Source organism: Carcharodon carcharias, chromosome 2 (genome assembly GCF_017639515.1).
Source record: "Carcharodon carcharias isolate sCarCar2 chromosome 2, sCarCar2.pri, whole genome shotgun sequence".
Lineage (NCBI taxonomy): Eukaryota > Metazoa > Chordata > Chondrichthyes > Lamniformes > Lamnidae > Carcharodon > Carcharodon carcharias.
Genome location: NC_054468.1, coordinates 171,489,248 through 171,502,520, shown reverse-complemented (window position 1 = coordinate 171,502,520; position 13,273 = coordinate 171,489,248). Strand labels below are relative to the sequence as shown.

Here is a 13,273-nt window from a genome sequence, read left to right as displayed (position 1 = left end):
TTTCCTGAAAGTTACTTCCAAATATCACTTTGGAGGCCTGAATAATGACTTCAAGTGTTCTTCCAAGTCTCATAAGTGTTGGTGTCACAATTACTAGAGAACCAAAACACTGGAACAATTGGACTTCATATTTATACAAATTTATTTGCAATATCTTGGTACACTGATTCCACGACACATGTGGCTACACCAAATTGCAGTATTCACAACTGCTGACACACTAGATACATTTTGTGAAGTGTTCCTCTCAGTATAGGGCCTTGTTTGATAAGATCGTGGATCAGAGAATTGAATGAACTATTAAGATGGTCAATAACTGAAAAATTAGGAGTGTTGTGAAAATAAGCCATACTGATCTTCAGCCTCAGATCTGTACTCCGCACTCCTATTAAGCGATGCACTTAGCTGGGTATCTCACTTTCCTAGATGTATTGCATTGAGCTACATTGTCCCTGCTCTTGCAGCTGCAGGTTGAAGGGATGGAATCTTTGCCCTCTGCCAGATGTATTTCTACTACAACTGTTGATCCTGTGGATTGGGTGGATTCCATTCCTTTGCCTCTCAACATACTTTAATGTTCACGATTTGTATTGTATGACACCCCTTTGATCTCCATGCTTCTCTAAATTAGAATTGCCTCCTCAATAAGTTTTTCAGCTAAATAAAATATACTTTTAATGAACAGTTTTGTGGATAATGGTGCTGATTATTGCAGCAATGTGGAGTCAAGTAACATAGGTTTCCAATTTTAAGACTTCTTAAACTCAACTAAAGAGCCACATCAGGTGTCAGCTTAAGGACATGGGATAGGATTTTTATAAGAGTTCTCCCATTTTCTGGTTCATAATTGCAAAGAGATTTTTTTTTGTTCCCAGTTGCTTATTGCACAGTATATTCTTGCAACTGTTCTTTTTGCAGAGTAAGTGGATATTTGAACCCTTTAAGTATTAGTCATGGAGCCTGTTGTGCTAACTATGTGGAGTTCTTGTGTACTCAGGAGGGTACAGTTTACAATGACTAGTGGTCCTTGAGGCATTTCTATAACAGAGTAATAAAACTTTTACTTCTGACAGATATCCATCTGGAACAGCCTTGATGCAGAAAGTTGCTGTGGTTTGCAGTGATTTCTTCACCGAAATTTGTCAAAACCATAACTCAGAATAAATGCCTTTGATGTGAGCCCAAATCCCATTGGAGCCAACAGTTGCTGCCTTTACTTCTTGCTTATATGTTTTTCCAGGGTCTTGAAGTTTGTTCGCTCATAAAATTTGTAATCATTCACTCGTTAAATTGAATGATAATGCTCCAATTGTGGGCAGCACAGGCCATCCGCTCAAATTAAATGAATGCCTTCCAAATCTCTCCCAGGAATGACCCAACCCAAACATTTATAAATTTAAATACTTAACCAGAAATTCATTGCTGACAGTATTGGAAAAAGCAACAGAGGATGTTATTGATGTGGATTTCTTCTTCCGAAAAGTGCCATCAATGTCCAAAAGTTGCAAAGAATAGTTTGTCTCACTTCTTTCTGTTACCTATAAAATCACATCAAGTACCTGAGTATTTTGCAGACTAGATGGACACAATTTTCATTCACTGATGGAAGTCATTTATAAATAGTAAGAACTGATCCTGCTGGAATGCTATGGAATGAATTGCACTGAAATCGTGTGGATCAGCATTTGAGCATAAGAAATAGCCGCAGGAGTAGATCATATGGCCTCTCGAGCTTGTCCTCATTCAATACAATCATAGCTGAATTTCTGCTTCAATTCTACTTACCCAATTGTTCCCAATTGCCCGTGATTCCCTGAGAGAACAAAAATCAGTCTATCGCAGCCTTGAATACATTCAATGATGGGGCATCCCTAACCTTCCGGCACAGAGCATTCCAAAGATTCACAACCTGCTGAGTAACGAAATTTCTCTCCATCTCTATCCTAAATAATTGACCCCTATCTTGAGGCTGTGCCCTTGTGTTCTACATTTTCCAGACAGGGGAAACTATTTCTTAGTGTACCCTGATAAGCCCCTTTAAAACCTTGCATGTTTCAATGAGACCACCTCTCATTCTTCTAAACTACAAAGAATATAGGCCCAATTCATAAAGTCTCTCATCATTGGACAATCCTCTTATCCCAGGAACCAATCTGTTGAGCCTTTGCTTTACTTCTTCCAAGGTAAGTATATCCTTGGGTATGGAGACCAAAACTGTGCACAGTACTCCAATTGTGGCCTCATGAAAACCCTATATAACTGAAGCAAGACTTACTTATTCATGTGCTCCAGTCCTCTTGCAACAAAAGCCATCTGCCTTTCTAAATGCTTGCAGAGTCTGAATTCCATCATTTTATGTTCCTTGTATGAATACAATCAAGCCTCACACTGAACATCAACATTTGAAAGCTTCATGCCTTTTAAAAATATACTGATTTTCTATTCTTATTACCAAAGCAAATTACCTCACACTTCCCCACATTTTACTCCATCTACCACGGTGTTTCCCACCCACCTAACCTATCTGTATATATTTGCATCTTCTTTGTGTCTTCCTCACAGTGTATATTCCCACCTAGCTTTGTATCATCAGCATTCTTTTCATCTGAAGTCATTAATATAGATTGTAAATTGCTGCGGTCCAAGCACTAATCCTTGCTGCACTCCACTAGTCACAGCCTGTCTACTTGAAAATGCCCCATTACTCTCTCTTTCCTGTCTGTTAACCAATTCTCTCTATCCATGATAATATACTGTTATGACCAGGTGAAAATGTGCCAGGACTTGCCTTTCTCTCCCGCTTGATCATAACAGGTTTTTTGAAATTTGTAAGGATGAAGGTATCAATTCAGTATCTGTACTTAGCCATTTATGTGCTGACTGCAAAGAACTCAGTGTGACAAGTTTTCTTGAGTTTAAACACAAAAGGATTAGTTTTTATTGTGCTAAAAATCCACCCAGGTAAAGATATAAAGATATTTAAAAAGGTAAACTTATGTCCCGACCTTCGCAACACATACGTGTGCGTGTGCACACACACAAACATGCATGCATAATTACAACTTATACAGTAGAGGAGGTTAACTTTTGGCCACATTAAGGTTCAATGATAAAAGGCAGTTTTTTTAATAGTGACCCTGGTTTTCCTCTGGAAATACTGCTTTGGGATTTTGAGGTACCTTCAAATTTCTCTTGTTGACCCTAGTATGATTTAAGCAGGCAGTTTTCCTTTTGATTGAAATTCTCTCTCTCTGTGATGTATTCCAAAATGTAACAATGATAGGGCTCCAAACATGAAAACAGCAAGGACAGAGATGGTGTTACTCATCCATTTGTAGACTCCTTCTTTTGACTGCCTTGCAGGCTGTGCTTTTTCTATCTCTGGCAGCAGACAAGATGGCTGCATCCCATGACTGGCCTTCACTGCACAGTCATTGTCTCCTCTGGCAATGGGGTTGTCTCTCACCTCTTGTTATAAACTCTATGGGCAGAAATTTTCCCTCATCGGGCAGGAGTGCACCCGATCCAAACAGGAGTAAAATACTGCGCGATGACATCGGGTGAGTGTCCTGATGTTATCGCACACTCTTGTGATATTTCGCTCGGCAGGCACACACGAGAGATCACAGCTTGCCTGCTGACAATTAAGGGACTTATTAAGGCCCTTAATCAATTAATTAAATTGAATTTTTCACTGCCCGTCTAATCATTTGGTTGGCAGGCATGCAAATAGGCCAGCCAGCCTTTGTATTTTTAACGAAACCTCTTCCACGGGCGGGATGAGGTTTCAAACAGTGATTTTAAAAAATAAATGTTTTTAAAACTAATTTTTAACATTTCCCTGCTCATGTGACGGAGTCACGTGAAGGAACATGTTTTCCTTATTTTTCAATTCTTTATTTTTAATGTCAGAAATCTTCAGCTCCCTGGGGCAGCTCTGTGCCTTCAGGAAGCTTTCACTGAGTGTACCTGCTGCGCATGCGCAAACTTCAGCACCCGCGTTCCTCCTGTCCCCACCCCAGCAGTGCTGAGGTTATCAGCGTGCATTTCATGCGGCTGCCCATTAATCGGCCAGCCAGTGTGAAATCGCGGATGGGTCCTGATCGTGGGTGGCCATCCATCGGGCGGCCTTTACCGGGCCTGACCAACGTGCCCGCCCAACAGGGTAAAAATTCTGCCCTATGGATCAATAGTGGTTTCCAACACATCAGACAATTAATTCCTGGGATCCTTTTAGCAGATAGCCAAAGATGATTGAATATTAGTGTCTCAGCTAATAACTCCTTGAATAGCCCATTTCCCCTTGATGATGTAGAAAAGAGACTTTCACACTTCCAAGAGGAATGTCATTGGATGGGATTTTCTGGCCTGCCTGCTGCCAGGTTCCTCTGGTCTTGCCAAATATTAATGGACTTTTGGCTGGGCCATTGAATCTCCTGCGGCAGGCCCCACCACGACGGGGTCAGATAATCCTGGCTGTTGTCTGTCTGATGGTTCCGCAGATTTGATGACTCCATGATGGGGAATGTGGCTTTCACAAGTGCAAAGTAGCAGCCGTTTTAGCAAAAGTCCTTTTAAAGAAGTTCAATATATATTTGACCAGCTATGAAATTAAAGATTAATACTCCACGTATACACATCGCATCATCATGACAATATGGCTTCTAATTCCATGAGCTCTCATCTTGTGCAGCACTTTATTGACTGCCTTTTGGAAATCCAAGTATACTACATCTACTGGTTCCCCTTTATCTATTGTACAAGTTAATTCCCAAAAATACTAATAAATTTGTCAAACATGATTTGTCTTTCATAAAACCATGTTGACTCTGTCTAATCATACTATAATTTCCTGTGCATTTTCTAAGACTTCTTTAAAAATAAATTCCAGCAGTTTCCCAGTGACTGATGTCAGGCCTTGCACTTGCCTGTTTTCTTTTACCTCCTCTCTTGAATAAAATGTTACATTTGCTAACTCCCAATCCAATGGGACCAGTCTATGTTCTTGGGAATTTGGAAAATCACAATGAGTGCATCCACTATCCCTGCAGCTGCCTATCTACGAGCCCTAGGATACAGGCCATCAGGTCCTGGGAAGTTGTCAGTTTTTAAACCCTTAAGTTTCTTTAATACCTTTTCTCTACTGATGTTAATTATTTAAAGTTTTTCATCCTTATTAGCCCCTTGGTTACCTCTATTTCTGAAAGCCTTTAAAATGGTTCACAGGGCATAATAACGCATTATCAACTTTTATCAGTGTTGGCAGGGCAGATACTAATTGACAGGAAATTAAACCCACTGAGTTTGCAGGCCAAATGCTGTTAGGAAGTGCATTACCCAACACTTTGATGGCTGCTAAAGTTTGGTGGCTCACTATCCTATCCCCTTAATCTGCATTATAGTATATGTAAGATGAGGTGGATAGTAGCATAGTGGTGATTTTATCAGACTGGTAATCCAGGGGCCTGGATTGTTACTATAAAAGCATGAGTTCAAATCCCACCATGGGCATGGCAACTGGGGGAACTTAAATTTATTAAATAAATCTGGAATAAAATGCTATGCTCACTAAGAATAATCATGAAACTACAGATTTGTCCTAAAATTCCATCTGGTACACTAATGTCTTTCTGGGGAGGAAAACTGCTTTCCTTACCTGACCTGGTCTACAGAAGGCTTGAGACCCACAGCAATGTGAATGTAGGTTGGCACTTCACTGCCCCCTGCAAAGGCCTAAAAGGCCATTCAGCTGTAAGCTGCGCACCACTACCTGCTCAAGGGCAATTAGAGATGGGAAATAAATTCTGGCCGTGCCAGCTTCTCACATCATAAGACTTGATGCTGCAATTGACCAGCTTGGCCATAAGCTGTGCCAGCCCTCTGTTCAGCATTAGGCTTTCTGTTGATGCACAACACTGAGGAAGCTAGCTAGACTTCTTCAATGCAGTACCACCAAAGCATTGCACTGTTGCAGGAAAGCCCAGGCTGTGGGCCATCTTTGCCTTCAGGGCCATCATTGACAGTGGCTTTCAGGCCATCACAAAACTCTTGAACGTTTTGTTCAAGTAGAGTCACATGAGTGTTAAGGCAAAAATTCAGGACAGTAGCATTGATTCTATGGGAGACACCAACTGCTTTCCTCACAGGGAAATAGAATGCCTGCTCACATGATAAATTGAGATGCTGCCATCTGGTGTTGGGCCTTCAAGCCCGACAGGTGCTGGAGGTCTCCAACCATGGACATCTGAAGTTTTCTCAAAGGAAGGTCAGCAGTCTTCCACATGCTGAGTTGTAAACATTGGGAGTACACTTCATTGGAGTATTAGGATTGATAATCAAGGTCACATTAGGGTGTTGCACATGGGTAGTTATTAATTATCCCAGTTAACTATTATTCTAATCTAGTGAGTTATTGAAGTTGAGCCCCTATTTTTTGGACTTGGTGTTGCTTTTCATATTTGAAGACAGTTGAGGCCAGGACCATGAGGTTGGATAGAAGAAAGTCAATCAGAAGGTGGTAGGAAGGGTTACCATTATAAGGATTGCAGAACAATTGGTGAATGGGATCTGGACAGATGCTTCAGGTGAAACCCTGTTAGATCAGCTACTCCTCGAGGTCTCTGGCACCTAGAGTTAGTTAATGCACTTCTTGCTCTTCCTCCTTCTGTTTTTTTGCTGCCAAGCTGGTGGTAAGGGCTGGTCTGTTAGGATAGCAAAGGTTTGCAGCTTACAGAAAACTACAATAGATCCTGCAGCACAGTCCTCCCAAATTATCCAGACAGTGGAAGCATTCCTTGAGCACATCACAGTAATGGTCTTGCCAGCTCTGTATCTGTACCTAGATTCCTGACAGGGACTATGAGCCATGTCTGAAGGGGATGTCACTTGTCACCAAGTCACCAACCTCTGGTTGGGACAAAAGTGAAACAAAGGAGTGGTGCATGATAAATGAATCATGACTGTTGCCAGGAATCCAAGCACAAACTTGCAATATGCACTGCTTGTGGTTGCACACAAATTGGGCATTGACTGAAAAGTGTCTTTGCAAAAGATGGCAGGCTGGTGATTGGGGAGCACACATAGCAATGTGGGTGCAGTCTGTGGTGCCTCAAAGCTTAGTGCTTTCATCTTTCTTTGCTCTGTCCATGGGAAATGTGATGTAGGTTCATTCTAATGCAGAAAGCCTCAGTGACTTCCCTGATAAATTAGTGCATGACAAAACTGAGATGTCACTGATGTTACCTTCTGCAGCCTGGAATTACCATGTTGTGTGAAAGTGAAGAGCCATGGCAATACTGGCAGCCACAGCCAGTGCTCTTCATGATTTGATTTGAGGCTTCAGTTAGCTGACTTGAGTTGGAGCAAGTCAAGTGGAATGCCTGAGGTGGCGGCTGTGGTGAAGGGTGGTGCATCCCGCAAAGCGTCAAAACAGTCGCTGACTAAAGTCACCAAGAATCGGAGGGAGACTCACAAGCAGAGCTATTCCACTTACGTATACAGGGTGTTGACCCAGGTCCACCCTTGCACCAGGATCTCATCCAAGGCCATGAGTGTTATGAATTTGTTCATTGTCGACATTTTCGAATGCATCGCCTCCAAGGCTTTGCAGCTCATTCATTACAAATTGCGCCACACCATCTTGGCTAGGGAGATCCAGAGCGCCATCCACCTCATGTTGCTGGGGGAACTGGCCAAACACACCATCTCTGAAGGCACCAAAGCGGTCACCAAATACACCAATTCTGTTTAGGTAGATCATTCTCAAGATTATTAGCTGCGGCAGGTGACTTAGATTTGACTTTGTTGCAGTCTTACACTGGGAATTTCCTTGAATCTGCTCCCAACCTGCTGCTGTCACCTCACTGCAACTGTGGCCGAAACCCTTTTTGTGTGAAGAAATGAGCTTTCCACTGCAATTTCAGGGAAGTTACTGGGGAAAAGCAGGGGTAACAGCAAGGAAATTCCCAGCCTTTTGTGGTTAGATTTTAGTGACCATAGTTTCATTTATCTTGCTGAAATGAGTATTTTTACAATTAAACTTTTAAATTAAAATTTTAATTTGTAGACACTTACTTAACTTAAAGTTGCTAAATGTGGTTGTCCTTATTCCTGGAGGGTTGACCATGTTATGTTTGATTACATAGTATTAGTTGCAGTTTGCAAATGTTATAAAGGTTGGATCCCATGTAAGCTTTCATGCTTCCTCCCTCTAATTTAGCTAAACTGTTTTAATAGTTGACACATATAGTTCATCCCGCTATTGATACTGCCCATTGTAGTATGCAACTGCCTCTTGAACAATACCAATTTTTAACTGCACTTCCTGGAACAACATTCCAAATATTTACTCATTGCATGAAGAGATACTCCCTGGCATTTATGCTGAACTTATATTTTATCAGTATTGTCACTGGCTTAGCATTGCAGAGACCCAGGGTAATGCTCTGGGAACCTGGGTTCGAATCCTACCACGGCAGATGGTGAAATTTGATTTCAATAAAAATCTGGAATTAAAAGTCAGATGATGACCATGGAAACATTGCCGATCTTTGTAAAAACCCATCTGGTTCACTAATGTCCTTTAGGGAGTGAAATCTGCCGCCCTTACCTGGTCTGGCCTACATGTAACCCCAGACCCAATGTGGTTGATTCTTAAATGCCTTATGAACAAGGACAATTAGGGATGGGCAATAAATGCTGGCCTAGCCAGCGGCGACCCACATCCCGTGAAAGAATTAAAAAAAATTAATTTGCAGTTACTTGTCTATCTTCCTGAAGTTTCCAAAGAATTTTCATTGCCAGCAGCAACATCATTGATGTGAAGGGAGTTTTCCTCCAACATTTCAAACTGGGAGTCCATCTGCCTGGAAAATGACTAAATGATTCTCCTGTTGGATTTTAAACTCAGTGTGAAACAGGGAGCTAATGCTAATGCTAAATGTAACTACATATTTTAAGAGATTTGGCATATTATAGACAATGTTAGGGTCTGTGCTGCTGCTTTGTGGGATTTCTGGTCAGGTTGGTTGGCACTTGGTGGAGGCCTGATGATGCTGCTGGGTGCAAAACCATCCTATCTCTTGTGTAAGGTCAACTCCTATGAGCAGGCGGAACAATCAAGGTGAGCTTGTTTACACAAACCTCATCAGGAGAACTCCAGCTCAGGCCTAGGCTCCAGGCCCAGTTCGTTTTGAGGGCCAGAGCAGGTACAATGACAAGGAGCAGGAATTGAGAGTGCAGGATATGGAGGTGCACAGGCTTGAATGGCACATACAAAGTACTTTCTTCCAGGTTATCAGCAGCAGCATCAGGGAGATTTATCATCATTTCCAGTGGGGTCCCAGACAATCCAGCTTGGTTGGTAACCCGAACAAAAATAATGGACTGTAGCAACACAGTCCATTTAGAGTGCAATTTAATAACTTACTTGCTTGTGACCTAAAAGACTCTGACCAAAACTATGGCTGCACTGTAAAAGAAAACTCCCATTAAATTGGCTAAAAGATCAAGAAAACGATTAGCTGACTGTAAAAGCCATTAGCGTTTTACAAAGTAGGACAGCAGCAGGGAGAACAATACAAATGTGCCTTAATGGAAGACACATGTTTGAATCTTAGTAAAGCCTAGACGTATAGATAAGAAAATAGTAATTCTCTTCAGCTCTTCACACGGCATATGGTAAGGTGAAATATTGTTGACAAATACTCAGAACATTGAAGCTAGACATCAGGCAGTTTGTGGTAGACACTCAGCTAACAAGAATGTAATCGAGCCCTACTGGTTAACCTATAATGTTAGGCTTGGTGTCCTGCATGTAGCTCCTAGATGGAGGTGTACAAATTGATGTATGTTTGAAATTTTTGTTCACTGCCAGTTCAGGAAAGGAAAGAATAGGGCTGGAAATGGGCCTGAAACTATTTGGAGGTTACTACTTGGATCACATTCCCATTAGAGGAAAGATTAAGAACCAAAGGATACCTATTTAAAGTGATTGGCAAAAAAAACCAATGGCGATATGTGGAAAAATTATTTTACGCAGTGACTGGTTAGGATCTGGATTGCACTGCCTGAGAGTGTGGTGGAGGCAGACTTAATTATGACTTACAAAAGGTAATTGGATCATTACTTGAAGAAGAAAAAGATTGCAGGGCCAAATGGCCTCCATCCGTCCTGTAACCATTCTATGATTCTATGGTTTAATGGTCATGAAACACACCATAATAATCACACATTAAGGGCACACTCCAAATTCCAGGAAAAAGTAGAGCAATTGAATTAGATTGTGTTGCGTGATACGTTGGGTCCACCCTGCAATTAGTCTGGCCAAAGCTGATAAAAATCCATTATTGATATTTAGTCCTCCATTGTAGTCAATGCCAATCACGAGTTTATTGATTTAAGCTATTATTTATGCCTTAAATTGAAAATTATTGCATAATTTACCTGGTAATGATGGGATTTATGGCCAACACATGACTTTTGCTCTGGGATACCAATAGAAGGACCATTAAAGCTGTGAAACTTTGTCAACAAGTCTGGTTCTAAGAGCATGGTTTTCCTAAAGTCTCTAAGTTTTCAAAGTTTATTCTTGGCATCTTTGTCACCAAGTGTACTGTTAGCTTCTGAAGGTGGTTACTTTCAGGAACTGTGAGCTATCTCCTTATACCCACCTTTGCCTCATATCCCTTATGGATAACAGAAATCTATCAATCTCAGATTTAAAATTTACAATTGACCATTTGTCATCAAAGGGATTTCAAAATGTCTACCACTGTTTGGTCCAGGTTTACGCGACGGTGGAGAGGCTCTCTGTCATGGCAAAAATCGTGGAAATCTTTGAAAGGACTAAGTCTCACCCCCGAACACGGCATGTTTCATTTTCTTGGGGGCAAGTTTGGGGCACGACTGAGTTTCGCACATGCATGATTCACAGAGGAAGCTGGCTATTTAAATCATCAGCTGCCTTCTCTTATCCTGGATTTTTGCATTCCAGCTGTGTGGATCCCAAAGAGCGCAGAGCAGACTAGGTCAGAGGAGGCCTGTTTTCTGTGTGTTTGGTTTAGATAGCTAGGGTACCCCCTTGGAGAGGTGAGGTGCCGCTGTGGAGTTATATCTCAGTTATCATTTAGTGGCCTAGAAGTGACAAGGACTTAACTCCCCCTGATTTCTTGTGACCCAGAGAGTGGGATGGTGGGGCTGCTGGTCTGCCAGGGCAATATTTTGTTGCTGCCACTGACTGTTGCACCCAGCTGCAAGAAATAAATTAATGCTTCAGAAGTGTGCAAAATGGTTTGTCCGAGGGAGCATAGAGGATAGGCATGATTCCTCTCAACTAGAGGCAGTTAGAAGCCAGTCCAATTGAGCAGTCAGAGCCCAAAGGGAGCACCGAAGTTCTGGAGGAAGAAGCAGCAGGAAGGAAGAGGAGGAGAGGGAGACAGACAGATTCTACCCTGTTGGGAGGGTACATAGATCATGGACATCATACCTCAACGTGATGGAAAACCAGTGCCAGAGAAGACTCAGGTTGTGCTTTGATGTTGTGACAGACATTTGTTGTATGGTGCAGCAGCAACTGGTGAGGCCATGGGCAACCTCTGAGGAGGAAGAAGATGAGGAAGAGGAGGAGGAGGAAGCCTATGTATGTTCAGGCCATTCCAAAGCTGATGAGGATGATGAGCCGACCAATGGCAGGGCAGCAGGGGAGCATGGGCATACTTTCAGGTTGATATTATGTGGGAGGTGTTCATGCCAGACCGGTCCTTGCTCAGAATAGATTTTCATAAGGTTCTCCAAAATAACAAGTGTCATCAGACAGTCCCTGGTGACATATCCCAACCTGAAGATCCTTGTACTTTGAGGTCACAGCCTGTTAAAGGACTGTCCACCCCCACAAAAGAATGAATCAACATCAATGAGTTTGATTCAGTCAGATTCAAACTCCAGCAACCCTCTCCATCAGAAACATTGTCATAAGTATCTTTCAAACACACATGGTAATAAGTCCCTTTCATCTTGGTCCCCTCACATGAATACCATTGACTGTGAATGCGGCACTTATGCTGCCAACTCGACCATAATCAAACCATCCCTACAATGAGATAATGACACCAATGAAGACATAAAACCCTAAACATGCTGCAATGAGTGTATGTTGCATCATGCACGCAGATATGGCATTTTGCTTATGATGATTACACAACTGTGCCGTCACAGATCATTGAAATAAATTCTGCTGCATTCATTCCGGCCAATGGATCTGGTTAAGAATTGGGTATCACATGCATCAGTCCTGACTTACATATACCTCTGCAAACTGCACAAACCACATTTTGTGACACCAGAAATGACATTGCAGCCAATGACAGGTGACAGCAGGTGGCCAACATTAACTGAACAATACATGGCCTACCGAGATGCGCTGCCCACACCAAGGCCAAAGTGCAACACTGCAGTGTGGTTAAATGTCAAGCACATAGCACTCATGGCTTGAGATGTATTTGCTGACCAGCATCTGGTCATGGAGTGGGATCATTACACGTCCCTAATGTTATGCTTAGATGGAAACTGAAAGATACCAAGGAGCATCTCAGTGCTTGAGCCTTTGACTTCTGGAGTCTTATTTAATAAAACAGAGAAGGTAGAAGCTCTTATATGCCTCACCATTCATGCTCAACATCGCTCCTGGTGAAGCCACGTCAAAATGCAACTCAGCATGCCGCCCTCAAAATTACTGGTAAGAAGCGACCTCACATTTTTATCATTCCTTTTGAGCTCTCTATTGTGCATGCACACATCGAGTCATGTAGAAATGAAAAGAAACATGTTCAACAAAGTTCTCAAATATGATGTATACAATGTGTACACAGTAACCACAGTGAACCTATTTGTGCGCATGTCCAACGAAGATCCCCCCATGTTGCCTCGGCGGAGGTGGAGGCAGCCTGCTCACTTATCTGTCTAAAGGGCAATGAGGATCATGGTAGCCTGCCTCATCGTGCGGGCACCCAATGGGGACCTCCTTCTGACTGCGGCCTCTGCATATCTGCATGAGCAACCATGGCCACTGGCACATACGAGGGCTTCGATGGAGGGCCAGGGAGGTGGCAGAAGATAAGCATGCTGGAGAGCTTTTGATACCTCCACCCTTCTCAGAAACCTCACAGACCTGGATTGGCCTTCAAATGAGGTTGATGGAACTGGCTGTTGGTGCACAGCAGTTGTACATTCCAGCGACCGATGGGCCAACAGTGCGATTGTCCTGTTAAGAGTAGGC

At 42.4% G+C, this 13,273-nt stretch overlaps 1 protein-coding gene across 1 annotated transcript; it reads left to right on the top strand.

Moving 5' to 3' along the window:
- Positions 1 to 7,375: 7,375 nt before the first annotated feature.
- On the top strand, positions 7,376 to 7,750 carry LOC121288513 (histone H2B-like). Its single transcript, XM_041207072.1, has one exon. It carries the CDS (start codon positions 7,376 to 7,378, stop codon positions 7,748 to 7,750), a length of 375 nt encoding a protein of 124 aa, XP_041063006.1.
- The last annotated feature ends 5,523 nt before the right edge of the window (positions 7,751 to 13,273 follow it).